General features: G+C 67.2%; 1 protein-coding gene across 1 annotated transcript; it reads right to left on the reverse strand.

Annotated features, from left to right (window-relative positions):
- Positions 1–175: 175 nt before the first annotated feature.
- LOC141935907 (ryanodine receptor 1-like) lies at positions 176–26120 on the reverse strand (the record flags this gene model as incomplete). The annotated part of the gene is made up of 28 exons (XM_074852592.1): positions 26014–26120; positions 25397–25488; positions 25201–25311; positions 25022–25116; positions 24006–24069; positions 21796–21915; positions 20626–20730; positions 20439–20459; positions 18503–18578; positions 18330–18408; positions 17194–17306; positions 15658–15751; positions 15479–15572; positions 15300–15377; positions 14190–14346; positions 12466–12630; positions 11680–11795; positions 10619–10811; positions 9873–10008; positions 8759–8854; positions 8020–8138; positions 7640–7773; positions 5978–6219; positions 3720–3912; positions 2315–2543; positions 851–955; positions 713–807; positions 176–280 (listed from the first exon to the last, which is right to left on the reverse strand). Coding segments are annotated over exons 1-28 (3308 nt in total), but the record flags the coding sequence as incomplete, so codon positions are not given.
- Positions 26121–26721: the final 601 nt, after the last annotated feature.

Consider the following 26721-nt stretch of genomic DNA (forward strand, 5'->3'; position numbering starts at 1 on the left):
GTGATTGGGGAGGGGGACACCCCAAAACCCAGCTCCTAACACAGCCCCAGCCGGGGGGCACCCCAAACCCAGCCCAGCCTGGGGAGCACAGAGCAACGGGGACCCCAAAACCCATCCCCCAGCCCCCTCCGGCCCCCCCAGCCCCCCCCTTGGCCCCCCCCCAGCCCCCCCTTACTTGAGGGTCTCCCCCGACATTCTGGAGGTTGTAGCCCCGCTCGGGCTCGGGGAGGTTGTGGGAAGCTCAACAACAGGGGTGCAGCCGCCGGTTGTCGTCCCGAATCTGGGGGGGGCCCGGGGGGGTCAGCACCCCCCCACGGCACACCAAAACCCGGAGGGGATTGAGGGGGGGGCTCTGCTGTGGTAAGAGGGGGTCCCATTGCTACTCCAGGGGCGTTAAGGGGGGGTTTAGTGCACCCCGGGGGGTTTGGGGGGGGGGGCTCTGCACCCCAAGAGGATTGGGGGGGCTTGGGGGGGGTCTGTGCACCCCAGAGGGGCTCAGGGGGGGCTCAGAGGGTCCCATTGCTTCCCTGGGGGCATTAAGGGGGGGCTTAGGGGGGGCTCAGTGCACCCCAGGGGGGTTTGGGGGGGCTCGTTGCACCCCAGGGGGGGCTCGGTGGGGGGCTCAGTGCACCCCAAGAGGATTGGGGGGGTCAGGGGGTCCCCACTGCACCCCAGGGGAACTGGGGGGGGGGCTTTGGGGGTCCCACTGTACCTCAGGGGGATTTTGGGGGGCTCAGGGGGGGGTCTGTCCATCCCGGGGGGGGCCTCGGGGAGGGTCAGGGGGTTTTGGGGGAGCTCGCGGTGGGTCTGTCGCCCCCGGGGGGGTTTTGGGGGGCTCCCCCCGACTCACGGGGCCGTAGGTCCAGCCCTGCTCGATGCGGGTCAGGGCCCACAGCTCGTGGATGTTCTCCGCCAGCTTCTCCCGGATTCGCTCCAGGTGGGGGGGCAGCACGATCTGGGGGGGACACAGGTGGGGGGTGACCCCAAAACCCCACCCCCCAGCACCCCCCCAGCACCCCAAACCCCCACCCCCAGGCACCGCAAAGCCCCCCCCCTCCACCCCCAGAACTCCCCCCAAGCCCCCCAGCATCCCTATCCAAGACCCCCCAGACCCCCCCCAAGCCCCCCCTCAACCCCTCTCCACTCTCCCCCCCCGGCACCCCCAAACCCCCCCAAGCTCCTCCAGCACCCTCAAACCCCCCAGCACCCCCAAACTCCCACCCAAGCCCCCCTAGACCCCCACAAGTCCCCCAAAACCCCCCTCCACCCTCTCTCCACTCTCCCCCAGCACCCCCCAAACCCCCCCAATCCCCCCAGTGCCCCCCAGCACCCCCAACCCCCTCAGCACTCCCCACCCCCCCCCAACCCCCTCCAGCACCCCCCAAACCCCCACCAAGACCCCCAGGCCCCCCAAATCCCCCTTCTGCCCCCTCTCCACTCCCTCCCAGCACCCCAAATCCCACCAGCACCCCTTAACCTCCCCCAGCACTCCCAAACCCCCACCCAGCACCCCCCCAAATCCCCCCTCCACTCGCTCCCAGCACCCCCAAATCCCTCCAGCACCCCCCAAAACCCCCCTCACCCTCTCTCCCCCTTCCACCAGCACCCCCACAACCCCGCCAATCCCCCCAAGCACCCCCAAATCCCCCCAGCACCCCCCAAACCCGCCCCAGCATCCCCCCCCACCCAAGACCCCCTTCACCCCCCTCTCCACTCACTCCCAGCACCCCAAAACCCCACGAGCACCCCCCAAAGCCCCCCTCCACCCTCTCTCCACTCTCCCCCAGCACCCCCAATCCCCCCCAATCCCCCCAAGCACCCCCCAGCACCCCACAAACCCCCCCCAGCACTCCCCAAACCCCCCCCTAATCTCCCAAAGCACCCCTCAGCACCCCCCAAACCGCCACCCAAGACCCCCCAGGCCCCCAAAGCCCCCCTCCACCACCTCTCCACTCCTCCCAGCACCCCAAAACCCAACCCAGCACCCCCCAAAGCCCCCCTCCACCTTCTCTCCACTCCTCCCCAGCACCCCCAAATACCCCCACAACACCCCAAGCACCCCCCGGGCCCCCCAAAGCGCCCCTCCACCCCCTCTCCACTCCCCTCCCAGCACCCCCAAACCCCCCCAGCACCCTTTAACTTCCCCCCAGCACCCCAAAACCCAACCCAGCACCCCCCCAAAGCCCCCCCTCCACCCCCTCTGCCACTCCTCCCCAGCACCCCCAAACACCCCCCCAATCCCCCCAAGCACCCCCCAGGCCCCCCCAAGCCCCCCTCCACCCCCCTCTCCCCTCCCCCCCCAGCACCCCCAAACCCCCAACCTGGAGGGTGTCCACGGGGCAGGGGGTGAGGGCGGTGTGGGGCAGGGCCTGGGTGGGCCCCAGGAGGCTGCGGGTTCCGGGGGGCCCCCTCGCCCCGATAGGCCTTGATGGGCTTCCAGGCGCAGGCGCTGGCGGGGCAGCAGCGCCTCGGCGCAGGGCGAGTACCCGGGGGGGGGCAGGAACTGGAACTCCCCGTGGCGACCCCCCAGGAGGAAGCGCAGCCTGGGGAAAGGGGGGTACGGGGGGGTGGGCAGCTCCCCTGCACCCCCACAACCCCCCGGCAGCCCCCCAGCTTCCTAGAGGCCCCCCAGAACCCCCCCAACCTCACAGCAACCCCCCCAGTCCCACAGCCCCCCCCAAACCTCACAGCCACCCCCCAGAACCCCCCAAGCTCACAGCACCCCCCACAGCACCCCCCCAGAACCCCCCCAGCACCCCAGAACCCCCCCAGCACCCCCAGCCCCACAACTTCCCCCCAGCCCCACAGCTTCCCCCCAGCCCCCCCGAATCCCTCCAGCACCCCCCAGCCCCACAACTTCCCCCCAGCCCCACAGCTTCCCCCCAGCCCCCCCGAATCCCTCCAGCACCCCCCAGCCCCACAACTTCCCCCAGCCCCTCCTGAACCCCTCCAGCCCCCCAGAATCCCCCCAGAATCCCTCCCAAATCCCCCCAGCCCCATATCTTCCCCCCATGCCCCCCCAAATCCCTCCAGCCCCCCAAAACTCCCCCAACCCACCCAGAATCCCCCCAGCCCCATATCTTCCCCCCATGCCCCCCCCAAATCCCTCCAGCCCCCCCCGAACTCCCCCAACCCCCCCCAGAATCCCCCAGCCCCATATCTTCCCCCCATGCCCCCCCCAAATCCTTCCAGCCCCCAGAACTCCCCCAACCCCCCCAGAATCCCCCCAGCCCCATATCTTCCCCCCATGCCCCCCCCAAATCCTTCCAGCCCCCAGAACTCCCCCAACCCCCCCAGAATCCCCCAGCCCCATATCTTCCCCCCATGCCCCCCCCAAATCCTTCCAGCCCCCAGAACTCCCCCAACCCCCCCAGAATCCCCCAGCCCCATATCTTCCCCCCATGCCCCCCCCAAATCCCTCCAGCCCCCCAAAACTCCCCCAACCCCCCCAGAATCCCCCAGCCCCATATCTTCCCCCCATGCCCCCCCCCAATCCCTCCAGACCCCCCAAACTCCCCCAACACCCCCCAGAATCCCCCCAAATCCCCTCCCCGAATCCCCCCAGCCCCCCATCACCCCCCATCACCCCGGACACCACAGACCCCCTGTACCCCCAGCGCCCCCCCCAGCAGCCCCTCCCTCACCCCAGGGCAGGTCCAGGGGTGCCCCCCACTCCCCCCATTCTGCCCCCCCCGTCCCCCCGTGTGCCCCCCCCTCACTTGACGCCTGCGGAGAAGCTGGCGACGGGGGAGAAGAGGGCGTCGAGGTTGAAGCCCTCGAGGACCCCCTGGACGGGGCAACCGTTGATGCGGAACGAGGCGCTGGGCACCCCCAGGTCCAGGCAGCAGCTGATCACGTCCCCCGGGGCCAGCGCCCGCCGCTGCGGAGAGGCCACAGCCCGGGCCACCCCCCCTGTGGGGACACGCCGGGGAACATGTGGTGGCACCGGGGGACACGTGGGGGAACCGAGGGATATGTGGGGGGACGCGCTGTGACGCTGGGGACGGGACAGAGGGTGGGGGACACGGCAGGGGACATGCCATGGCACCAGGGGACATGTGGGGGGACGTGCTGTGACACTGGGGACATGACAGGGGACGGGGGACACACCAGGGGACACACTGTGGCATCAGGGGACACGTGGAGGGACACACTGTGACACTGGGGACATGACAGGGGACGGGGGACACATCAGGGGACACGTGGTGGCACCAGGAGACACATGGGGGGGACACGCTGTGACACTGGGGACATGACAGGGGACACACCAGGGGACACATGATGGCACCAGGGGACACGTGGTGGCACCAGGGGACACATGGGGGGACATGCTGTGACACTGGGGACACAACAGGGGACAGGGGACACATCAGGGGACACGTTGTGGCACCAGGGGACACATGGGGGGACACGCTGTGACACTGGGGACATGACAGGGGACGGGGGACACATCAGGGGACACGTGGTGGCACCAGAGAACATGTGGGGGGACACGCTGTGACACTGGGGACACAACAGGGGACAGGGGACACGTGGTGGCACCAAGGGACATGTGGGGGGACACGCTGTGACACTGGGGACACGACAGGGGACAGGGGACACATCAGGGGACACGTTGTGGCACCAGGGGACACGTGGGGGGCCACGCTGTGACACTGGGGACACGCCGGGAATGGGGGACATGTGGTGGCACCAGAGGACACGCTGGGGGACAGGGGCCACGCTGGGGGCCACGCTGTGACACTGGCGGCCATGTTGGGTGTCACGTCATGACATTGGGACTACGTTGGGGGGACAGGGGCCACGCTGGGTGCCACGTTGTGACACTGGGCGCCATTTTAGGGGACAAGGGTCACGTTGGGTGACAGGGGCCATATTGGGGGCCACGTCATGACATTGGGGCCATGCTGGGGGACAGGGGCCACATTGGGGGCCATGTTGTGACACTGGGCGCCATTTTGGGGGCCAGGGGCCATGTTGGGTGCCACGTCATGACATCAGGGCCACACTGGGGGACAGGAGCCACGTTGGAGACCATGCTGTGACACTGGGGGCCATGTTGGGTGCCACGTTGTGACACTGGGCGGCGTTTTGGGGGACAAGGGCCAAGTTGGGGGCCAGGGGCCACGCTGGGGGCCATGTTGTGACACTGGGGGCCATGTTGGGTGCCATGTCATGACATCGGGGCCGCATTGGGGGACAGGGGCCACGCTGGAGACGTGTTGGGTGCCACACTGTGACACTGGGCGCCATTTTGGTGGACAGGGGCCATGTTGGGAGACAGGGGCCACGTCGGGTGCCACGTTGTGACACTGGGCGCCATTTTGGGGGACAGGAGCCGTGTTGGGTGCCACGTCATGACATCGGGGCCACATTGGCGGACAGGGGCCACATTGGAGACCATGCTGTGACACTGGGGGCCATGTTGGGTGCCACGTTGTGACACTGGGGGCCATTCTGGGGGCCAGGGGCCATGTTAGGGGCCATGTTGTGACACTGGGGGCCATGTTGGGTGCCACGTTGTGACACTGGGCGCCATTTTGGGGGACAGGGGCCATGTTGGGAGACAGGGGCCATATTGGGGGCCATGTTGTGACACTGGGCGCCATTTTGGGGGCCAGGGGCCACGTTGGGGGCCATGTTGTGACACTGGGGGCCATGTTGGGTGCCACGCTGTGACACTGGGCGCTATTTTGGGGGACAGGGGCCATGTTGGGAGACAGGGGCCATATTGGGGGCCATGTTGTGACACTGGGCGCCATTTTGGGGGCCAGGGGCCACGTTGGGGGCCATGTTGTGACACTGGGGGCCATGTTGGGTGCCACACTGTGACACTGGGCACCATTTTGGGGGACAGGGGCCACGTTGGGAGACAGAGGCCACGTTGGGGGCCATGTTATGACTCTGGCCACCATGTTGGGGGCCAGGGGCCACGTTGGGGGTGAGGGGTCACGCTGGGGCCACGTGGCGGCCGTACCTGTCCAGAGGTGGAGGCCGTCGAAGGCGAAGGAGCTGAGGTCGTCGCCGGCGCCGTTGCCCCCCCAGCCCGTGCCCCCCCCCGGCGAGGGGCTGTAGCTGCCGGCCGCGGCCCAGCCCACCCGCAGGTGGGTGCCCTGCGCCCCCAGGAAGGGCCGCGCCCGCTCCACCGCCACCTCGAAGTACCACTTGGGGTATTGCGTGGAGCCCTCGTGCGTCCCCACGAAGATGTTGGGGCGCACGCTGTTGGGGGGGGGTAAAGAGGGGGGTCAGCACACCTGGGAGTACCCCGAGATCCCCAGGGGCACCCTGAGACGCCCCCCGGAGCACCCAAGAACCCCAGGAGCTCCCGTGGGCACACAGAGACCCTCAGGTCTCCCCCAAAACCTCTCAGGATCACCTAGAAACCCCCAGGAGCACCCCAAGACCCTTCAGGAGCTCCCCAAGACCCCCAGGGGCACCCCAAGAACCCCAGGGGAACCCTGGAAGCCCCCCAAAGCACCCCAAGAGCACACCAAGAACACTAGGAGACCCCCTGAAGCACCCCAAGAACCCCAGGAGCTCCCATGGGCACACAGAGACCCTCAGGTCTCCCCCAAAACCTCTCAGGATCACCTAGAAACCCCCAGGAGCACCCCAAGACCCTTCAGGAGCTCCCCAAGACCCCCAGGGGCACCCCAAGAACCCCAGGGGAACCCTGGAAGCCCCCCAAAGCACCCCAAGAGCACACCAAGAACACTAGGAGACCCCCTGAAGCACCCCAAGAACCCCAGGAGCTCCCATGGGCACACAGAGACCCTCAGGTCTCCCCCAAAACCTCTCAGGATCACCTAGAAACCCCCAGGAGCACCCCAAGAACCCCAGGGGTACCCTGAAACCCCCATGAAGCACCCCAAGAACCCCAGGAGCCCCCCAAAGCACTCCAAGAAAACACCAAGACCTCTAGGAGACCCCCAGGAGCACCCCAAGAACACCAGGGGCACCCTGAAACCCCCCCTCAAGCACCCCAAGAACCCCAGGAACATCTCATGTGCACACAGAGACCCTCAGGAGCACCCCAAGAACCTCAGGGGCACCCCAAGACCCTTCAGGAGCACCCCAGGGGCATCCCAAGGCACCCCAAAACCCCCATGGGCACCTCAAGACCCCCTGGGGCACCCCCAAACCCCTCAGGGGCAGCCAAGAGCCCTTCAGGCTGCTCCAAGTCCCACCTCAAGGAGCCTCCAAGAGCCTCCCCACATCCTCCAGACCCCTCCTAGGCCCCCCTAAACCCCCCAGCCCCCCCTTAAATCCCCCCAGGGCCCCCCAAAAGCCCCCCAGGAGCACCAGAAGACCCCCAGGAGCACCCCAAGACCCCCAAGGAGCACCCCAAGGTCACCTTAAGACCCCCAGGGGCACCCCAAGACCCCCAAGGAGCACCCCAAGGTCACCTTAAGACCCCCAGGGGCACCCCAAGACTCCCCTGGAGCACCCCAAGACACCCCGGGGGCACCTGAGACCCCTCTGGGGCAGCCAAGAGCCCTCCATGATGTTCCAAGTCCCACCTCAAGGAGCCTCCAAGAGCCTCCCCACATCCTCCAGACCCCTCCTAGGCCCCCCTAAACCCCCCAGCCCCCCCTTAAACCCCCCCTGGACCCCCCCCAAATCCCCCCCCAGGCCCCACCTGGTGACGTAGTTGACCAGCCCGGTCTGGAGCAGGAGGTCGCGGCGGGGCAGCAGGTTCTCAGTGATGAGGTTCTGGTTGGAGCGTACGGCCACGGCGTTGCAGACGCAGAGGGAGCAGAGAACGTCCAGAACCTGGGGGCGGGGGGGGGCGGGGGGGTCACAAACACTGAACCCCAAAATGATGCGGGTTGGAAAAGCCCTCGGAGCTCCTCCAGCCCCACCACGAACCTCCCCCAGATCCCTCAGCACCGGGTCACCCCGACTTCAGCCCCTCCAGGGATGCCACTGGCCTTCTTGGCCACCTGGGCCCACGTGTGTGGGGCCCCCCCACACCCCCACACCCCCCCACACACCCCTCCGCCACCCCCCCGTCCCCACCTTGTGGTTGCGGCCATGTTTGTCCAGGAGGGAGATGATGGACTTGATGTGGTTCTCCTGGATGATGTTGAGCACCTCGGGGCTCTCGATGAGGACGCAGTACAGCACCTCCAGGATGCCTGCGGGGGCACGGGGGGGCAGCCCCACATCAAGGGGGCTGGCCCCATAGGAAGGTCCCCAGACCCATAAGAAGGAAGGTCCCCAGATCCACAGGAAGGGTCCTCAGCCCCACAGGAAGGTCCCCAGATCCACATCAGCGTCTCCAGACTCACAGGAGGGTCCTCACCCCCACATCAGGCTTCCCAGACCCACAGGAAGGTCCCCAGACCCACATCAGGGGGTCTCCAGCCCCACAGGAAGGTCCCCAGACCCACATCAGGGGGTCTCCAGCCCCACAGGAAGGTCCCCAGACCCACATCAGGGCATCTCCAGCCCCACAGGAAGGTCCCCAGACCCACATCAGGGCATCTCCAGCCCCACAAGAAGGTCCCCAGACCCACATCAGGGCATCTCCAGCCCCACAGGAAGGTCCCCAGACCCACATCAGGGGGTCTCCAGCCCCACAGGAAGGTTCCCCAGACCCACATGTGGGTCCCAGCCTCTGCACAAGGGCCTGTGGCCCCACACGACCCCCCTGGTTCCTGCTCCCACGTGAAGGTGTCCAGCCCCACACGTCCCCTCCCACCCCACATACTCCCCCCCCAGCCCCACACCCCCCCCAGCCCCCCTGCGGGCTGACCCGAGGAGGCCTCCAGCCGGTCCAGTTTGCTGACCAGCCAGTCCAGGTTGGTGGAGAAGAGGGCGCAGTTGGCGCGGTTCCCCCGGATCAGCGAGGCTGGGGGGCACGGCGGGGGTCAGGGACCCACAGCCTCGGCCGCCGCTCACCCCACAGCACCCCATAGCACCCCACAGCCCCCCCATAGCACTCCATAGCAATCCATAGCACCCCACAGCCCCCTATAGCACCCCACAGCACCCCATTGCACCCCACAACCCCCATATCACCCCACAACCCCCCATAGAACCCCATAGCACCCCACAGCATCCCACAGCACCCCACAGCCCCCCCATAGCACTCCATAGCCCCCCATAGCACCCCACAGCACCCCACAGCCCCCTATAGCACCCCACAGCATCCCACAGCACCCCACAGCCCCCCCATAGCACTCCATAGCCCCCCATAGCACCCCACAGCCCCCTATAGCACCCCACAGCACCCCATTGCACCCCACAGCACCCCACAACCCCCATAGCACCCCACAACCCCCCATAGAACCCCATAGCACCCCACAGCCCCCCACAGCACCCCACCACCCCCCATATTGATCTCTAGACCCTTGTCCACACCACAGCCCCTTGTCCCACCTCTGTTACACCCCATCCTGCCCCACAGGCCCCCGCACCACCCCACAGCCCCCTGTCGCACCCCATAGCCCCCCATACTGCCCCATAGCCCCCCAGCCCCTCCATCTTGCCCCCCAGGCCCCCTCCAGCCTCCCCCCCCAGCCTCCCCCCCAGCAGCTCAGCAGCTCATAGAGCAGGTTGACACCCCACCCCCCAGCCCCCATCCCACCCCATAGCCCTCATCTCGCCCCCCAGCCCCCCCCACTGCCCCACAGCCCCCATCCCACCCCATAGCCCTCATCTCGCCCCCCAGCCCCCCCCACTGCCCCACAGCCCCCATCGCACCCCACAGCCCTCATCTCGCCCCCCAGCACCCCCCAGCCCCCCCCCAGCATCTCGTAGAGCCCATTGACATCCCTCCCTCCATCCCCCCCATCTCGCTCTCCAGCCCCTCCATCTCCCCCCACAGCCCCCCCCCCCGGCCCCCCCCGGCCCCCCAGCCCCCCCACCCAGCAGCTCGTAGAGCAAGTTGACAATCTCCTTCCAGGAGGCGGCCGCCTCCTCCCCGGCGAACTCGGCGAAGTGCGCGGCGGTGCTGTACACGTTCAGCCGGTCGATGCAGTTCAGCACCAGCGAGATCATCCCCTGAGGACCGCGGGGGGGGGGGGTCACCCTGAGGGTCCCCCCTCCCCACCCACTTTACCCCACAGCCCCCCCATCACCCCTGAGCCACCCCACGAGTCCCCCTGGCAGCACCCACGGCGAGCTCTGGGCACCCCCCGTACCCCCACACCTCAGGACTCCATCCCCCCCCCCCCTCGGCAGCCCCCCAGCCTCAGGAACCCCCCCAGACCCTCCCCGAGCTCCCCCATCTCCCCCCCAAAAACCTCGGGGCGGGGGGGGGGTCCCGGCCCCCCCTCCCCCCCCCGCCCCCGAAAGAGGTTCTGACACCCCCAACCCCATGAACATCCCTGCACCCTCCACCCCCACAATCCCCCCCTTCACCCCCCGGCCCAAGGACTCCCCCCAGAACCCCCCCAGACCCCCCCAAAAAACCTCGGGGGGCTCCCGACCCCCCCCCCCTCCTCCTGGAAGAGGTTCTGCCACCCCCCAACCCCACGAGCATCCCCGCACCCCCCAGCCCCAGGAGCCCCCCAGGACCCGCCAGCCCCAGCACCCCCTTGGCCCCACGACCCCCCCCCTGGCGCCCCCCATCCCCGCTGGGGGGGGATTGGGGGGTCCTGCCCCCCCCCACCTCCTGCTGGAAGAGGTTCTGGCGGCTGCGCAGCGCCCGCAGGTGACTCTGGCGCCGATCGTGCTGCAGGTCGGCGGGGGGGGGCTGGAAATACCCGATGAGGTCCCGCAGGCTCAGGATCACGGCGGCGATGGGCAGCGCGGGGGGGGGCGCCCCCCGGCCACGCCCGCTCAGGCTGTCCAGGCTCCTGCAGGGGGGGGGAAAGCGGGGGGAAAGGGGGGGTCAGCCCCACACAGCCCCCACCCCACCCTATGGCCTTGGACCCCCCCAGACCCCCCCAACCCCCCCAGACCCATCGCAGGACCCCCCCAGCCCCCCAGACCTATTGCAGGACCCCCCAGACCCCCCCAACCCCCCCAGACCTATTGCAGGACCCCCCCAGACCCCCCCCCAGCCATGAAGTGCCCATAGGGGCCAGCCAGGCTATAGAGCAGCCCCATAACCCCCTATAGCCCCCATAACCCCCCCATAACCCCCCATAGCCCCCCACAACCCCCCATAGCACCCCATAGACCCCACAGCCCCCCATGACCCCCCCATAGCCCTCCCATAGCCCCCATAACCCCCTCATAACCCCCTCATAGCCCCCCATAACGCCCCACAGCACCCCATAGACCCCCCAGCCCACCCATGACCCCCCCATAGCCCTCCCATAGCCCCCATAACCCCCTCATAGCCCCCCACAACCTCCCACAGCACCCCATAGACCCCCCAGCCCCCCATGACCCCCCCATATCCCCCCATAGCCCCCCATAACCCCCCATAGCCCCCATAACCCCCCCATTTTTGCCCATATCCCACCATAGCCCCCCATAGCCCCCTATAGCCCCCATAACCCCCCCCATTTCCCCCCATAGCCCCCCCCGAACCCCCATGGCCCCCCCAGCCCCCCCCACCTGATGAAGTGCCCGTAGAGCCCGGCCGTGCTATAGACCATCCCCAGCCCCCACACCCCCCATATCCCCTATACCCCTCCATTCCCCCCACACCCCAACCCCCCCATGGCCCCCCCCACACCCCCCCGAACCCCCATGGCCCCCCCAGCCCCCCCACCCTGATGAAGTGCCCCGTAGAGCCCGGCCGTGCTATAGACCATCCGCGCCGCCTGGGACTCCTGGCGCTGGGAGCGGGTGAGGGACAACGCGTCGTCCATGTGTCCCTCCTGGTGCAGGATGGCCTGGGGGGGGGGACGCGACACATGGAGGGGGGGTGTCAGCCTGAGGGGGGGGGGCCCGGACCCCCCCAGTGCATCCCAGCGCCTCCCAGACACCTCCAGAGACCCCCCAAAGGGGCCCCTCAGAGGTGCCCCAAAGAGCCCCTGGGGACACCCCGGTGCTGCTCAGACCCCCCCCCCCCAAGGACCCCAGAGACCCCCAAACCCCCAAAGATGCCCCCAAGACCCCCTGGGGACACCCCAGTGCTGCTCAGAGACCCCCAAACCCCTAAAGATGCCCCAAACCCCCCAACCCCCCCCAGACCCCCTGGAGATGCCCCAGTGCCCCCCCAGCCCCCCCTGAGCCCCCCAATACCCCCAGAGACCCCATACTCCCCAAAAAATGCCCCACAGACCCCCTGGAGATGCCCCAAAGCCCCCCCAGAACCGCCCCAAAGCCGCCTGCACAGACCAAAGCCCCCTGGAGACCCCCCTGAAGATGCCCCAGGCCCCCCCAGCCCCCCCTGAGCCCCCCATGACCCCAGAGACCCCAAAAATCCCAAAGATACCCCAAAGACTCCCTGCAGATGCCCCAAAGCCCCCTCAGAGATGCCCCAAAGCCCCCTGCACCCCCCAAAGCCCCCCTCCGAGACACTCCAGGCCCCCCCCCCCCGGCCCCCCCTGAGCCCCTCACCTTCCTCTTGAGCACCCCGAGGCGCAGGGCCTTGGTGTCGGCGGCGGCGTAGGTGAGCCAGAGCCCGCTGGCCACGTGCTGCACGAAGCAGAGCGACTCCCCGTACTTGATCTCGGGGGTCCCCATCCCCTCCACGTCCCGCTTGGCCACCACCTCCAGCTTCTCCTGCAGGGGGGGGGAAGGGGGGGGTCAGGGGACCCCGCGGAGGGGACGGGGACACGCGTGGGGACAGGGGTAGGGAGCAGCGGAGGGCTGGGATGGGGATGAATGGGGACACAAATGGGGACACAAATGGGGCACAAATGGGGCACAAATGGGGGCACAAATGGGGGCACAAATGGGGCATAAATGGGGCACAAATGGGGCATAAATGGGGCACAAATGGGGCATAAATGGGGCATAAATGGGGACACAAATGGGGCACAAATGGGGCACAAATGGGGACACAAATGGGGGCACAAATGGGACACAAATGGGGGCACAAATGGGGCACAAATGGGGCACAAATGGGGCATAAATGGGGCACAAATGGGGCACAAATGGGGCATAAATGGGGACACAAATGGGACACAAATGGGGCACAAATGGGGGCACAAATGGGGCACAAATGGGGGCACAAATGGGGGCACAAATGAGGCACATATGGGGGCACAAATGGGGACACAAATGGGGACACAAATGGGACACAAATGGGGCACAAATGGGGACACAAATGGGGCACAAATGGGGGCACAAATGGGGCACAAATGGGGCACAAATGGGGACACAAATGGGGCACAAATGGGGCACAAATGGGGCATAAATGGGGCACAAATGGGGGCACAAATGGGACACAAATGGGACACAAATGGGGCACAAATGGGGCACAAATGGGGGCACAAATGGGGACACAAATGGGGCACAAATGGGACACAAATGGGGCACAACATGTGGCATAAATGGGGCACAAATGGGGCACAAATGGGGCACAAATGGGGGCACAAATGGGGCACAAATGGGGCATAAATGGGGCACAAATGGGCACAAATGGGGGCACAAATGGGGCACAAATGGGGACACAAATGGGGGACACAAATGGGACACAAATGGGGCACAAATGGGGCACAAATGGGACACAAATGGGGACACAAATGGGACACAAATGGGGCACAAATGGGGCACAAATGGGGACACAAATGGGCATAAATGGGGCACAAATGGGGCATAAATGGGGCACAAATGGGGGCACAAATGGGGGCACAAATGGGACACAAATGGGGCACAAAATGGGGCACAAATGGGGCATAAATGGGGGCACAAATGGGGACACAAATGGGGCACAAATGGGGCACAAATGGGGACACAAATGGGGCACAAATGGGACACAAATATGGACACAAGTGGGACGGGACAAGGATGGGGACACAAATGGGGACCAAGATGGGGACAAGGACAAGGATGTGGACAGGGAAGGGATGGGACAAGGATGGGGACACTAATGGGGACAGGACTGGAATTGGCACCGGGATGGGGACAGGGACAGGGACAAGGCCAAGCGCCTGGACAGGGCCAGGCCCAGGACAGGGCCCAGCACGGGGCCAAGGTGTCACCCAAACGGGGCCAGGACAGGGGCCACCCCCACCGCCCTGAGCACCCCGCGCCCCCGAGCCAGCCCATCCCTCGGGGACCCCCGGACCACCCCGCGCCCCCCAAAAGCGGGTGTGTCCCCCCGTCCTTGTCCCCACCTTGGAGGCGCGGAAGCAGAAGGCGGCGGCGCGGGTGCTGGCGGTGGCCGCCTCCACCACGGCCAGGCCCTTGTCCTCGCTCAGCGCCAGGTACCGGCCCGTGGTGACGTGTCGCAGGCGGAAGGGCTGTCCCCACTTCAGGTGGCTCCCGCTCCAGCTGGGGGGGGACACGAGACGTGGGGTGTCATTGGGGGACGGGGGACGGGGTGGGGGGCATGGGGGGACTGGGGAGGGAGATGGGGACGTGGGGATGGAGATGGGGACATGGGGGGTGATGGGGACATGGGGGGGTGATGGGGACATGGGGGAGTGATGGGGACATGGGGGGGGAGATGGGGACATGGGGGGGGAGATGGGGACATGGGGGGTGATGGGGACATGGGGGGGTGATGGGGACATGGGGGAGTGATGGGGACATGGGGGGGGAGATGGGGACATGGGGGGGGAGATGGGGACATGGGGGGTGATGGGGACATGGGGGGGGAGATGGGGACATGGGGGTGATGGGGACATGGGGGGGGAGATGGGGACATGGGGGGTGATGGGGACATGGAGGGGGAGGGGACATGGGGGGGGAGATGGGGACATGGGGGGTGAGGGGACATGGGGGGGGAGGGGACATGGGGGGGGAGATGGGGACATGGGGGGGGAGATGGGGACATGGGGGGTGATGGGGACATGGGGGGACAGGGGACATGGGGGGTGATGGGGACATGGGAAGGGGTGGGGGGACACAGGAAGGGGTTGGGGGGACATGGGGGGGTGACAGGGCCATGGGGACAGCAGGGAGGGTTCATGGGGATATGGGGACACAAGGAGGGGTGGGGGGGGACACGGGGAGGGGTCACAGGGACATGGGGGGGGACAGGGTGGGGACACGGGGAGGGGAGATGGGGGGCAGGGAGGGGTCACAGGGAGATTGGGGGGGACACAGGGAGGGGTCACAGGGTCACAGGGACATGGTGGGGGGGACACGGGGACGTGTCACCTGCAGTAAGGCACATGGAGGCCACCGGGTGGGGACATGGGGGGTGTCCCAGGGTGTCCCGGGGACCCCCCAGGAGGGGAGGGGACCCCCCCCACCCCCCAAAACTCCCCCCCCCCCCGTACCTGATGCGCAGCGGCTCCAGGCGCCAGAGGGACCGAGCGTGGGTGCAGACGGGCCCCCCCTCGTAGCTCACCACGCTGCTGCGGGGACACGGGGGGACGATTTTGGGGGGGGGGGGGTGTCACTTGGGGATCCCCCCCCCAAATCTGACCCCCAAAACCCGGGGGGGGCCCCCCCAAACCTGCGCTCCTCGCCCTGATCCGGCGCCGAGGGGGTCAGACACTCGTCCATGTGGCCGTGGAAGAGGCGCATGACGTGGCCGCCCGTCACGTAGCCTGGGGACACGCGGGGGGGGGTCAGGGCGTGCGGGACCCCTCCCCAAAAATGGGGGGGGGACCCCCCAGCGCCCCCAGCACCCACCTTCCTCGGAGCCGGAGCAGATGGGGTTCATGTTCCACAGGGTTTGCATGAAGGAGGCGTCGGCCTGGAGCTCCCCGCTGGCCGTGGAGAGGTGCTGGGGGGACGGGGGCACACGTGTGTCATGGGGGCATGAACACGTGTGTCACGGGGCGTGTGTGCGTCACGGGGGCGTGTGTGTCATGGGGTTGTGTGTGTCACGGGGTCATGTGTGTCATGGGGACACACACGTGTGTCACGGGGCATGAACACGTGTGTCATGGGGGCGTGTGTGTCACGGGATCGTGTGTGTCACGGGGTCGTGTGTGTCATGGGGTTGTGTGTGTCACGGGGTCGTGTGTGTCATGGGGACACACGCGTGTGTCACGGGGCATGAACACGTGTGTCATGGGGGCGTGTGTGTCAGAGGGTCGTGTGTGTCATGGGGGGACACACACGTGTGTCACGGGGCATGAACATGTGTGTCATGGGCGTGTGTGTGTCATGGGGGCACACGCGTGTGTCACAGGGGCATGAACACGTGTAATGGGGTCGTGTGTGTCATGGGGGGACACACGTGTGTCACAGGGGCACGAACTGTGTGTCACGGAGGCATGTGGTGTCATGGGGAGACACACGCATGTGTCATGGGGGCATGAACATGTGTGTCATGGAGGTGTGTGTCACGGGGTTGTGAGTGTCATGACGACACATGCATGTGTCATGGGGGCATGAACACGTGTGTCATGGGGACACGTGTGTCACAGGGGCATGAACACGTGTGTCATGGGGCGTGTGTGTCAGAGAGTCGTGTGTGTCATGGGGGACACACACGTGTGTCACGGGGGCATGAACATGTGTGTCACGGGAGCGTGTGTCACGGGGTCGTGTGTGTCATGGGCGGACACACGCGTGTGTCACGGGGGCACAAACACATGTGTCATGGGGGCATGTGTGTCACGGGGCGTGTGTGTCACGGGGTGTGTGTGTCATGGGGGACACGCGTGTGTCACGGGGGCATGAACACTTGTGTCATGGGGGCGTGTGTCACGGGGGCGTGTGTTTCATGTGCAAAGTCTGTGTGAGCCCCCATACAAGTCCTGGTGCAAGGCCCACGCGTGCCCTCGTAAGAGCCCTCGTGCAAAGCCCGTACAAGCCCCCGTGCGAGCCCCCATGCCAGGCCCATATGAGCCCCCGTGCGAGCCCTCATGCAAGGGCAGTGTGAGCCCTCGTGTGAGCCCTCGTGCAAGCCCTGGTGCAAGCCCTGTACGAGCCCCCGTGCGAGCCCTCATGCAAGGCCCACGTGAACCCTCGTGTGAGCCCTGGTGCAAAGCCTGTGCAAGGCCCATGCGAGCCCCCGTGCGAGCACTCGTGCAAGGCCCATGCGAGCCCTCGTGCAAGCCCTCGTGCAAGCCCCGGCGCAAGGCCTGTACGAGCCCCCGTGCGAGCCCCACGCAGGGCCCACGTGAGCCCTCGTGCAAGGCCTGTGCAAGCCCTCATTGCAAAACCCACGCGAGCCCTCGTGCAAGCCCTCGTGCGAGCCCTCGTGCCGGCGCTCACCAGGTAGCGCTCGGAGGAGACGCTGACCAGGATCAGGTCGTCGCCCACTCGCACCTTCTCCCCCTCCGAGCGCTGCTTGGACGCCGGGTGCGTGGTCCACCAGCACGCCTCGCCTGGGGGGGGCGGGGGGGTCAGAGGGGACCCCGAACCCCCTGAGGGACCCCCCGAACCCCAAGGGACCCCCCCAAACCCCTCCAAAGCTCAGAGAGAACCCCCCCATCTCACAATCCCCCCCAAAAGCCCAGGAGACCCCCCAAGCCCCCATAACCCCCCCCTGAAGCCCAGAGGGATCCCCAAACCCCACGGGGACCCCCCCAAACCCCAAGGGACCCCCTCAAGCCCCCACAACCCCCCCAAATCCAGGAGAACCCCCCAAACCCCCACAATGCCCATAGGGACCCCCACACCTTCATCCCCCCCCAAAACTCCCACAACGCCCCCAAAACCCACAGGGACCCCCAAACCCCAAGGGACACCCCCCTAAACCCCCACAACCCCCCCAAATCTGGGGGACCCCCAAATCCCACAGGAATCCCCCAGAACCTCAAGGCACACCCCCCCCCAAAACCCACAGGGCCCCCCCTCAGGGGGAACCCCCAAACCCCCCAGGACCTTCCACCCCCCCCGCTGCCCCCACAACGCCCATAGGAACCCCCAAACCTTCACGCCCCCCCAAAATTCCCACAACCCCCCCAAAGCCCAAAGTGACCCCCAAACCTCAAGGGGACCCCCCCCCAAACCTTCACAACCCCCCCAAACCCCCACAACGCCCATAGGGACCCCCAAACCTTCACCCCCCCAAAACTCCCACAACCCCCCCAAAACCCACAGGGACCCCCAAACCCCAAGGGACACCCCCCTAAATCCCCACAACCCCCCCAAATCTGAGGGGACCCCCCAAATCCCACAGGGATCCCCCCAAAACCTCAAGGGACCCCCCCCCAAAACCCACAGGGCCCCCCCCTCAGGGGGAACCCCCAAACCCCCCAGGACCTTCCACCCCCCCCCCCTCCGCCCCCCAAAGCCCCTCAGGCCCCCACCCCCTCTACCCCAAGAGAACCCCCAAACCCTCCAGCCTTCCACCCCCCACAAACCCTTTGGGGACCCCCCAAAAATCCAGGGGGGCCCCCCCTTACCGGCCGCGTCCTTCTGCAGCCCCACGTCGAAGGCCAGTTTGTCGGTGACGGAGCGGGAGGTGGTGAGGCAGCTCAGGTACTGGGGGGGGGGGGTACCCCGTTATCCCCATTATGGGGGGGTCCCCCGTGCCCCCCCCCAGCCCCCCCAAAATCCTCCCCCCCCCCCGACTCACCATGCCGCTGTGGGAGTGCCGCAGGAGGATGGCGTGGCCGTAGAGCAGCGTGCGGTGCCCCCCCGCCCTGCGACGACTGTGGGGGGACACGGGGTCAAGAAGGGGGCGGGGACAGGCACCCCCTCGTGCGACGCACGGCCCTTGTGCGAGAGCCGTGGAGGGGCGCCCCGTGCGACGCGCGGGCCCCGCGTGCGAGCTCTGTGACCCGTGCGACGCGCACCCCTCGTGCAAGAGTTGTGTCAGGGTGCCCCGTGTGTCGCACACTCCTCGTGCAAGCTCTGTGCCCTGTGTCGCACGGTCCTCGTGCAAGAGCTGTGTCGGGGTGCCCCGTGTGTCACACACACTCCTCGTGCGAGCTCTGCACCCCGTGTGTTGCACACCCCTTGTGCAAGAGCCGTGTTGGGTGCCCTGTGCAATGCACGGCCCTCGTGCAAGAGCTGTGTCAGGGTGTCCCATGTGTCGCACACTCCTCGTGCAAGCACTGTGCCCTGTGTCACACAGTCCTCGTGTAAGAGCTGTGTCGGGGTGCCCCATGTGTCACACACACTCCTCGTGAGAGCTCTGTGCCCCGTGTGTCACACACCCCTCGTGCAAGAGCCGTGTCGGGGCACCCCATGTGACACACACACGCTCCTCGTGCAAGGTCTGTGACCTGTGTGTCGCACGGCCCTCGCACAAGAGCTGTGTCAGGGCGCACTGTGCAACACACAGCCCTCGTGCGAGAGCTGTGACCCATGTGTCACACACCTCTCGTGCAAGAGCCATGTCAGGGTGCCCTGTGCAACACACGGCCCTCGTGCAACAGCTGTGTTGGGTGCCCCTTGTGTTGCACACTCCTCATGCAAGAGCCGTGTCAGGGTGCCCCGTGCGACGCATGGCCCTTGTGCGAGAGCTGTGTCAGGGTGCCCCATGTGTCACAGACACTCCTCGTGCGAGCTCTGTGCTCCGTGTGTCCGCACACCCCTCGTGCAAGAGCCATGTTGGGGTGCCCCATGCGACACACGGCCCTTGTGCAAGCTCTGCACCCCGTGCGACACACAGCCCATATGTGAGAGCTGTGTTGGGGGCCCCGTGTGTCGCACACTCCTCGTGCAAGAGCTGAGTCGGGGCACCTTGTGTGTCACACAATCCTCATGCGAGCTCTGCGCCCAGTGTGTTGCACACCCCTTGTGTGGGAGCCATGTCGGGGCACCCCGTGCGACACACACACACTCCTCGTGCGAGAGCTGTGACCCGTGTGTCGTGCACCCCTTGTGCAAGAGCCATGTCGAGGTGCCCTGTGTAACACACGGCCCTTGTGCAAGCTCTGCACCCCGTGTGACGCACGGCCCTTGTGTGACACTCACGGCAGGTTACCCTGTGTGTCACACACTCCTCGTGCAAGAGCTGTGTTGGGGTGCCCCGTGTGACACACGGCCCTCGTGCAAGCTCTGCACCCCGTGCGATGCACCCCCCTCGTGTGACACTCACGGTGGGGTGCCCCATGTGTCGCACACTCCTCGTGCGAGAGCTCTGCACCCCGACCGTCACACGCTCCTCGTGCGAGACCCCTAGAGGGGCACCCCACGCTTTGCACGGCCCTCGTGTGAGCTCCGCACCCCGGGGCGAGGCACAACCCTCGTGTCGGGACACCCGTGCGATGCGTAACACCACCCCACCCCCCCACCCCCCCCGTGCACGACCCCTCGTGCGTCGCACGCCCGCGCTCACACCTGGGCGGGATCCATGCGGAGTTGGGGGGCTGCTGGGGGGGGGGGGGGTGTTTTGGGCAGGGGGAGGGGCACACCCGGACGCCTGGGTCCATGCGGAAGGGGGGTGGGGGGGGATGGGCAGCAGAGCCCCCCGAATAATTTGGGGGGGGGGGATGAAGGGGAGGAGGAGGAGGAGGAGGAGGAGGAAGGCGGGGGGGGGGTCACTGCACCACGGTGGCACCTACCCACTTATCCAGATCGACGCCCTGGGGTGGGCGTGGGGGGGGGGGGAGAGAGAAGAAGGGGGGTCAGCGGGGGTTGGGAGCCCTTTAGGACCCCCCCACCCCCCCCCCAGGGTACCCCAACCCCTCCCGGGGCGCCCCAAACCCCCCCAGGGCCCCCCAAGCCCCCCCCCGGGCCCCCCAGACCCACCTCGGCGCCGGTCTCGGAGCTGTTGGCCAACATCTCCTGCAGCGCCCGCACCGAGAGCGACTGCTCCAGCACGAAGCAGCAGACGGCCAGGTCGGGGGGGACATTCTGGGGGGGGGGACACGGGACACATTGGGGGGGCATCGGGGGCACCCCAGAATCGGGGGGGACCCCCCCAGGGATAGCCCAACCCCCGCCACTACTGCGGCTACAGGGGGAGAGGGGGAATGGGGCGTCCTCGTGTGCCCCCCCCGCCCCCGTCCGGGTGATGTTGGGGACCCCCCCGAGAGGGGACGGGGGGCCCCGTGTCCCCAAAATGGGTGCTATGGGGTGTCCCCGTGTCCCCTGTGGGTGCTATAGGGTGTTCCCGTGTCACCTGTGGGTGCTATAGGGTGTCCACGTGTCCTTAGTGGGTGCTATAGGGTGTCCCCGTGTCCCCAAACTGGGTGCTATGGGGTGTCCCCGTGTCCCCTGTGGGTGCTATAGGGTGTCCCCGTGTCCCCAAACTGGGTGCTATGGGGTGTCCCCGTGTCCCCTGTGGGTGCTATAGGGTGTCCCCGTGTCCCCTTAGTGGGTGCTATAGGGTGTCCCCATGTCCCTGTGTCCCCTGTGGGTGCTATAGGGTGTCCACGTGTCCTTAGTGGGTGCTATAGGGTGTCCCTGTATCCCCATGTCCCCAAAATGGGTGCTATAGGGTGTCCTCGTGTCCCCTGTGGGTGCTATAGGATGTCATCATGTCCTTAGTAGGTGCTATAGGGTGTCCCCATGTCCCCTTAGTGGGTTCTATAAGGTGTCCCCATGTCCCCGTGTCACCTGTGGGTGCTATAGGGTGTCACCGTGTCCTTAATGGGTGCTACAGGGTGTCCCTGTATCCCCATGTCCCCAAAATGGGTGCTATAGGGTGTCCCCGTGTCCCCTGTGGGTGCTATAGGGTGTCATCGTGTCCTTAGTGGGTGCTATGGGGTGTCCCCAAACTGGGTGCTATAGGGTGTCCACATGTCCCCAAACTCCCCATGCCCCCCCCCCCCCCCCGACGCCATGGGGCACTCCCTCGCCCCTCACGCCCCCCTCCGTGCCCTGGGTGCCCCCCACCTGCCCTGGGTGCCCCCCCCCTGTGCCCTGGGTGCCCCCCCCCCGCCCTGGGTGCCCCCCCGTGCCCTGGGTGCCCCCCACCTGGGCGTTGGAGGTGGGCTCCAGCGAGCAGAGGCGGTTGCCGAAGCCCTCGGCCGCCAGACAGAGCTTGAGCTGCTCCTGCAGCAGGACGGTGCTGCACTGCAGGACCACCTCGTCCTCCTGGGGGGGCACGGGGGGGTCACACCCCGGAACCCCCCCCGGACCCCTCCAAACTCCCAGGAACCCCCTGGGACCCGCCAGGAACCCCCAGGATCCACTGGGACCCCCCTGCCCCCCCCCGGGCCCAGTTCATCCTTCTGGGGGGTTATGGGGGGGGTCAGCACCCTGAAACCCCCCCCCCGGGACCCCTCCGAACCCCCAGGACCCACTGGGACCCCCTGGCCCCCCCGGGACCTCCTCGTCCTCCTGGGGGGAGGGGGGGGAACAGGGGGGGTATGGGGGGGGTCAGCACCCCAGAAAACCCCCCCCGGGACCCCCAGCACCCAATGAGACCCCCCCCAAGACCCACCGGGACTCCCCTCCCGGGACCCCCCCCCGCACCCCCGCGACTCGGGGGGGGCCCTCGGGGGTCCAAACTAGGGGGGGGGGGCAGGACCCCTGGGTTCCCCCCAAACCTAAGGGGGGGTCTATGGGGGGGGCAGGACCCCCGGGAGCCCCCACCCCTAGTGGGGGTTGGGGGGGGTGACGGCACTGTGCCCCTCCCCTCCCCCCCAGCTGCTCCCGTCGCTCCGGAGCCCCCCCCGGGGTGGGGGGGGAGGGGGGGGGGGGGGCAGATGCCTCCCGCGCGCCGGAGATGCCACCGGACCCGCCCCCCGGGGGGGGGGGGGGAGGGAGGGGAGGGGGCACCGGGACGCCTGAGCCCCCCCCCCATGAAGTTCGGGGGGGGGCTGGGTTCGCTCCATGCCTCAGTTTCCCTTGGGGGCCCCCCCCTTTTCAAATCTGCTGAGCTCAGCATTTCCCACAGGCCCGCCCCCCCACCCCCACCCCCGTGGGGTCACCCCCGGCCGCCTGGATCCCCTCCCCCCCCCCCAAGGACACCCCCTCGTCCTTGACCCCCCCCAAAATTTACGAGGAGGGGGGGGCGGTTATTAACACCCACCCCCCCCCCCCCGGGAAGGTCCCAGCGCAGTTTTGAGGACAAACTGGGAGGAATTGGGACAAGGGAAAGAACTGGGCCAGCCCCCCCCCTCCCCCCGCCCCATCCCCCCCCCCCGGCTCGCTGCCCATCCCCCCCCCGGGGGGGATCTGGTTTCGCCCCCCCCCCCGGCAGCTGCTTCCCCCTCCCCCCCCCCCGTTGCTTTTTTGGGAGCACACGCGGCTCCGGGGACAGGTGGGGGGGGGGGGGCTTACAACCCCTCCCCCCCCCCCGCACCCCCCCCCCGCACCCCCCAGTTCCTCCCAGTGGGAGCTGCCCCCCGCCCCGTCCCAGTTCCTCCCAGTGTTCCCAGCTCAGGCTGGTCCCCCCCCAAACATCCCTCCCAGTCCTCGCTTACACCCCCCCCACCCCCCCAGTATCCCCAGACGCCCCTGGCTCTCCTCCCAGTATGTCCCAGTATCCCCAGAGCTCCCCCCCAGTCTCCACAGTTTCCCCACACCAGTTCCCCCAGTACCCCCACTCCTGTCCCACCAGTATCTCCCAGTTCCCCAGTGCCCCCCAAAGTTCCCTGAGCCCAGTCCCCCCCAGTATCCCCAGTCCTGGGCCTCATGGTCCTCCCAGTATCACCAGTCTTGGTCCCCCCTGTCCCCCCAGTATCTCCTCCCAGTCCCCCCCAGTATCCCCAGACCTCGTTCCCCCTGTCCCCCCAGTATCTCCTCCCAATTCCCTCCAGTATCTCCTCACGGTCCTCCCAGTATCCCCAGTCCTAGTCCTCAGAGTCCCCCCAGTCCCCTCCAGTATCTCCTCCCAGTCCCCCCAGTTCCCCCAGTCCCTCCCCCAGTTTCCCCAGTCCTGGTCCTCCCAGTATCTGCCCTCAGTCCCCTCCAGTATCTCCTCCCAGTCCCCCCAGTCCCCCCCAGTATCCCCAGTCCTGGTCCTCCCAGTCCCCCCAGTATCTCCTCCCAGTCCCCCCCAGTATCCCCAGTCCCCCCCAGTATCCCCAGTCCTGGTCCTCCCAGTCCCCCCAGTATCTCCTCCCAGTCCCCCCCAGTATCCCCAGTCCTGGTCCTCCCAGTCCCCCCAGTATCTACCCCCTGTCCCCCCCAGTATCCCCAGTCCCTCCTCCCAGTCCCCCCCAGTATCCCCCACTCACCGTCCGCAGGAACTGGACATCGTCCTCGCCGTCACCCTCAGCCATGGCCGTGGGTGCTGGGGCCCTGTCACCGGTGGGTGCTGGTCACTGGTGGGTGCTGCCCCCCCCACACCCCCCCCGCGTGGGTGCCACCACCCGCCCGTGTCCCTCCGCCGCGGGGCTCCGCCGCCTCCCGGTGCCGCTGGCCCCGCCCCTGCCCCCACGTAACGGGGGAGGGACCGGGGGGGGAAACTGAGGCACAGGCCCCCCCCCACCCACTCGGGGCGCCCCCACGCCTGGGTCCCCCCAAAATACTGCGGGGGGGGGCACAGGGCACAGCCCGTAGGGGTGCGTCTGGCCCTTTAAGAGAAGTTTTTTTGGGGGGGGGCAGAGGGGTGAATCCCAGTTCAGCCCAGTACAGCCCAGTTGGGGAGTCCCAGCGGGGGGGGGGGGCAGCCCACGGGTGAGGGGCACACGCGTGTGCACGGGGACACACACACACGTGTGCGGGGCTGCGCACAAGCTCCCAGTAACCCCCCCCACCCCCCTCCCTGGGTGCGTGTGACCCCGGCTGCCTGCAGGGAGGGGGGGGAGGAGGAGGAGCCCCTCGTGCAAATCCTCGTGCAAACCCTCGTGCAAACACACACACACACACACACACACACACCCCCCCGGGCTCAATGCGCCTGTGCGGCCGCAGGGTCCACCCGCCCGCACGGGGGCGCTCACCCGCAGCGCCCCCACCCCGCCCTGACTGGGGGGACTGGGGATACTGGGGGGGACTGGGAGGAGATACTGGGGGGACTGGGAGAAGCAGGAGGGGAAGGGGGGTGTGGGGGGGGGCTCACAAATCCGCAGCCCCCCCGGTCGAGGGGATGGTGGCGTCTGTTTTTCTGGGGGCAGCTACTAAAACTGTCGTAGTTGTTGGGGCCCAACACCCATCCACGCTGCAAAAATTAAAAAAAAAAAAAGGGATTTTGGGGTGTCCTGTAGTTTTGGGGAACCCCCCCCGCGAAAAATCAGCCCCCCCCAAGCACCTTTTTGGCGTAACGGGTCATTTTTCCGGCGGCGGTGAGGAGCAGGCAGGTGGCTTCGCTGATCAGCTTTCTCGATGCCGCTGGCGATTTCGTCACTGGGGGGGTTGGGGGGGGATAAGGGTTAAAAATGGGGGTGCAGCGAGGTTTGGGGGGGTCGAGGGGGTGCGGGGGGGGCTCACCGGGTGGTGTCGAGGAGGATATCCATGAAAAAAGTGTAACTTTCCGCCGGGATGTTGCCTTTGGCCAGGAAAACAAGTTGGTGCTTGTGGGTCGATTGCGGCAGCTCCTCCCTGAGGGGGGGGGGGATTTAAAAAAAAAATGGGTTTTGGGGGGAGAAAAGGGGTTTTTGGGGTCGTCCGGAGTTTCGTGGGTTACTTGTGTGATATTGAGCTGGGCCACGTAGCGCTCGAAGGAGGGGATGTCCTTCTGCAGGATGCTCCACTGGGCGCCGATCTCCAGGATGTCCCCTGGGGGGGCAAATAATTTAAAAAAAAGGGGGAAAAGGGAAAAGGGGGGGGGTAAAAATCAAGGGGGGGCGGTTGGGGGGTCCCCCCCGCCCCCCTGAATTGGGGCACTCACGGGCCAGGAGGAGCTGGTGAGCTTGGTGCGGGGGGGGGGGGAGGAGGTTGAGCTGCAGTAAAGCGACCTGGGGGGGCCGGGGGGGGCCATGGGGGGGGACAGAGAGATGGGGGGGCACGGAGGCGGGGGACAGGGACAGAGGGGAACACTTCTCAGCCCCCCCATCATTCCTAGAGCCCCCCCACAGCTTCGAGCCCCCCCTCAGCTCCAGGTACCCCCAGACCCCCCCAGTCCCAATGACCCCCTCAGCCCCAGGGCCCCCCACTTCAGGGCTCCCCCCCCATTTCCAACCCCAGAGCCCCCCCCAGCCCCGGCCCCGGCCCCCCCGCACTTGCCGAGCTCTGGAGCTGCTCGTCCCGCCCGGTCCCGCCCGGTCCCGCCCGCAGCGCCCCCGCGGCCCCCGCCCCGCTCACCGCCCGCCCGGCCAGCGCCATGGCCCGGCACCGCCGCGCTTGACGGCACCGACGCCGCGACGCCGCCGGCACCGTCGCCATGGCGACACCGCCCCGCAGCCAATGGCGGTGCGGGGGCGGGGCTAAAGCGTGCGGAGGGGGCGGGGCGCCGGCGAGGCACGTGCGCAGAGGGATCGACACCCCCCCCGGGCCGCGGGGAGCGTGACGTCAGCGCGGGGGTGTGACGTCAGCGTGGGGTGTGATGTCACGGGAGCCCCTGGCACAACATATGGCCCCGTGACATGTTATATGACCCATGCCATGTCATATGACCCCGTGACACGCCACATGTCCCCGTGACATGCCGTACAGCCCTGTGACATGCTGTATGTCCCTGTGACACGCCATACGTCCCGTGACATGCCATACATACCATGACACGCCATACATCCCCGTGACACACCATACATACCGTGACACACCATATATCCCCATGACATGCCATACGTCCCGTGACACACCATATGTCCCTGTGACACGCCATACATACCATGACATGCCATACATACCATGACATGCCATACATCCCCATGACATGCCATACGTCCCGTGACACGCCATATGTCCCTGTGACACGCCATACATACCATGACATGCCATACATCCCCATGACATGCCATACGTCCCGTGACACACCATATGTCCCTGTGACACGCCATACATACCATG

Source organism: Strix uralensis, chromosome 30 (genome assembly GCF_047716275.1).
Source record: "Strix uralensis isolate ZFMK-TIS-50842 chromosome 30, bStrUra1, whole genome shotgun sequence".
Lineage (NCBI taxonomy): Eukaryota > Metazoa > Chordata > Aves > Strigiformes > Strigidae > Strix > Strix uralensis.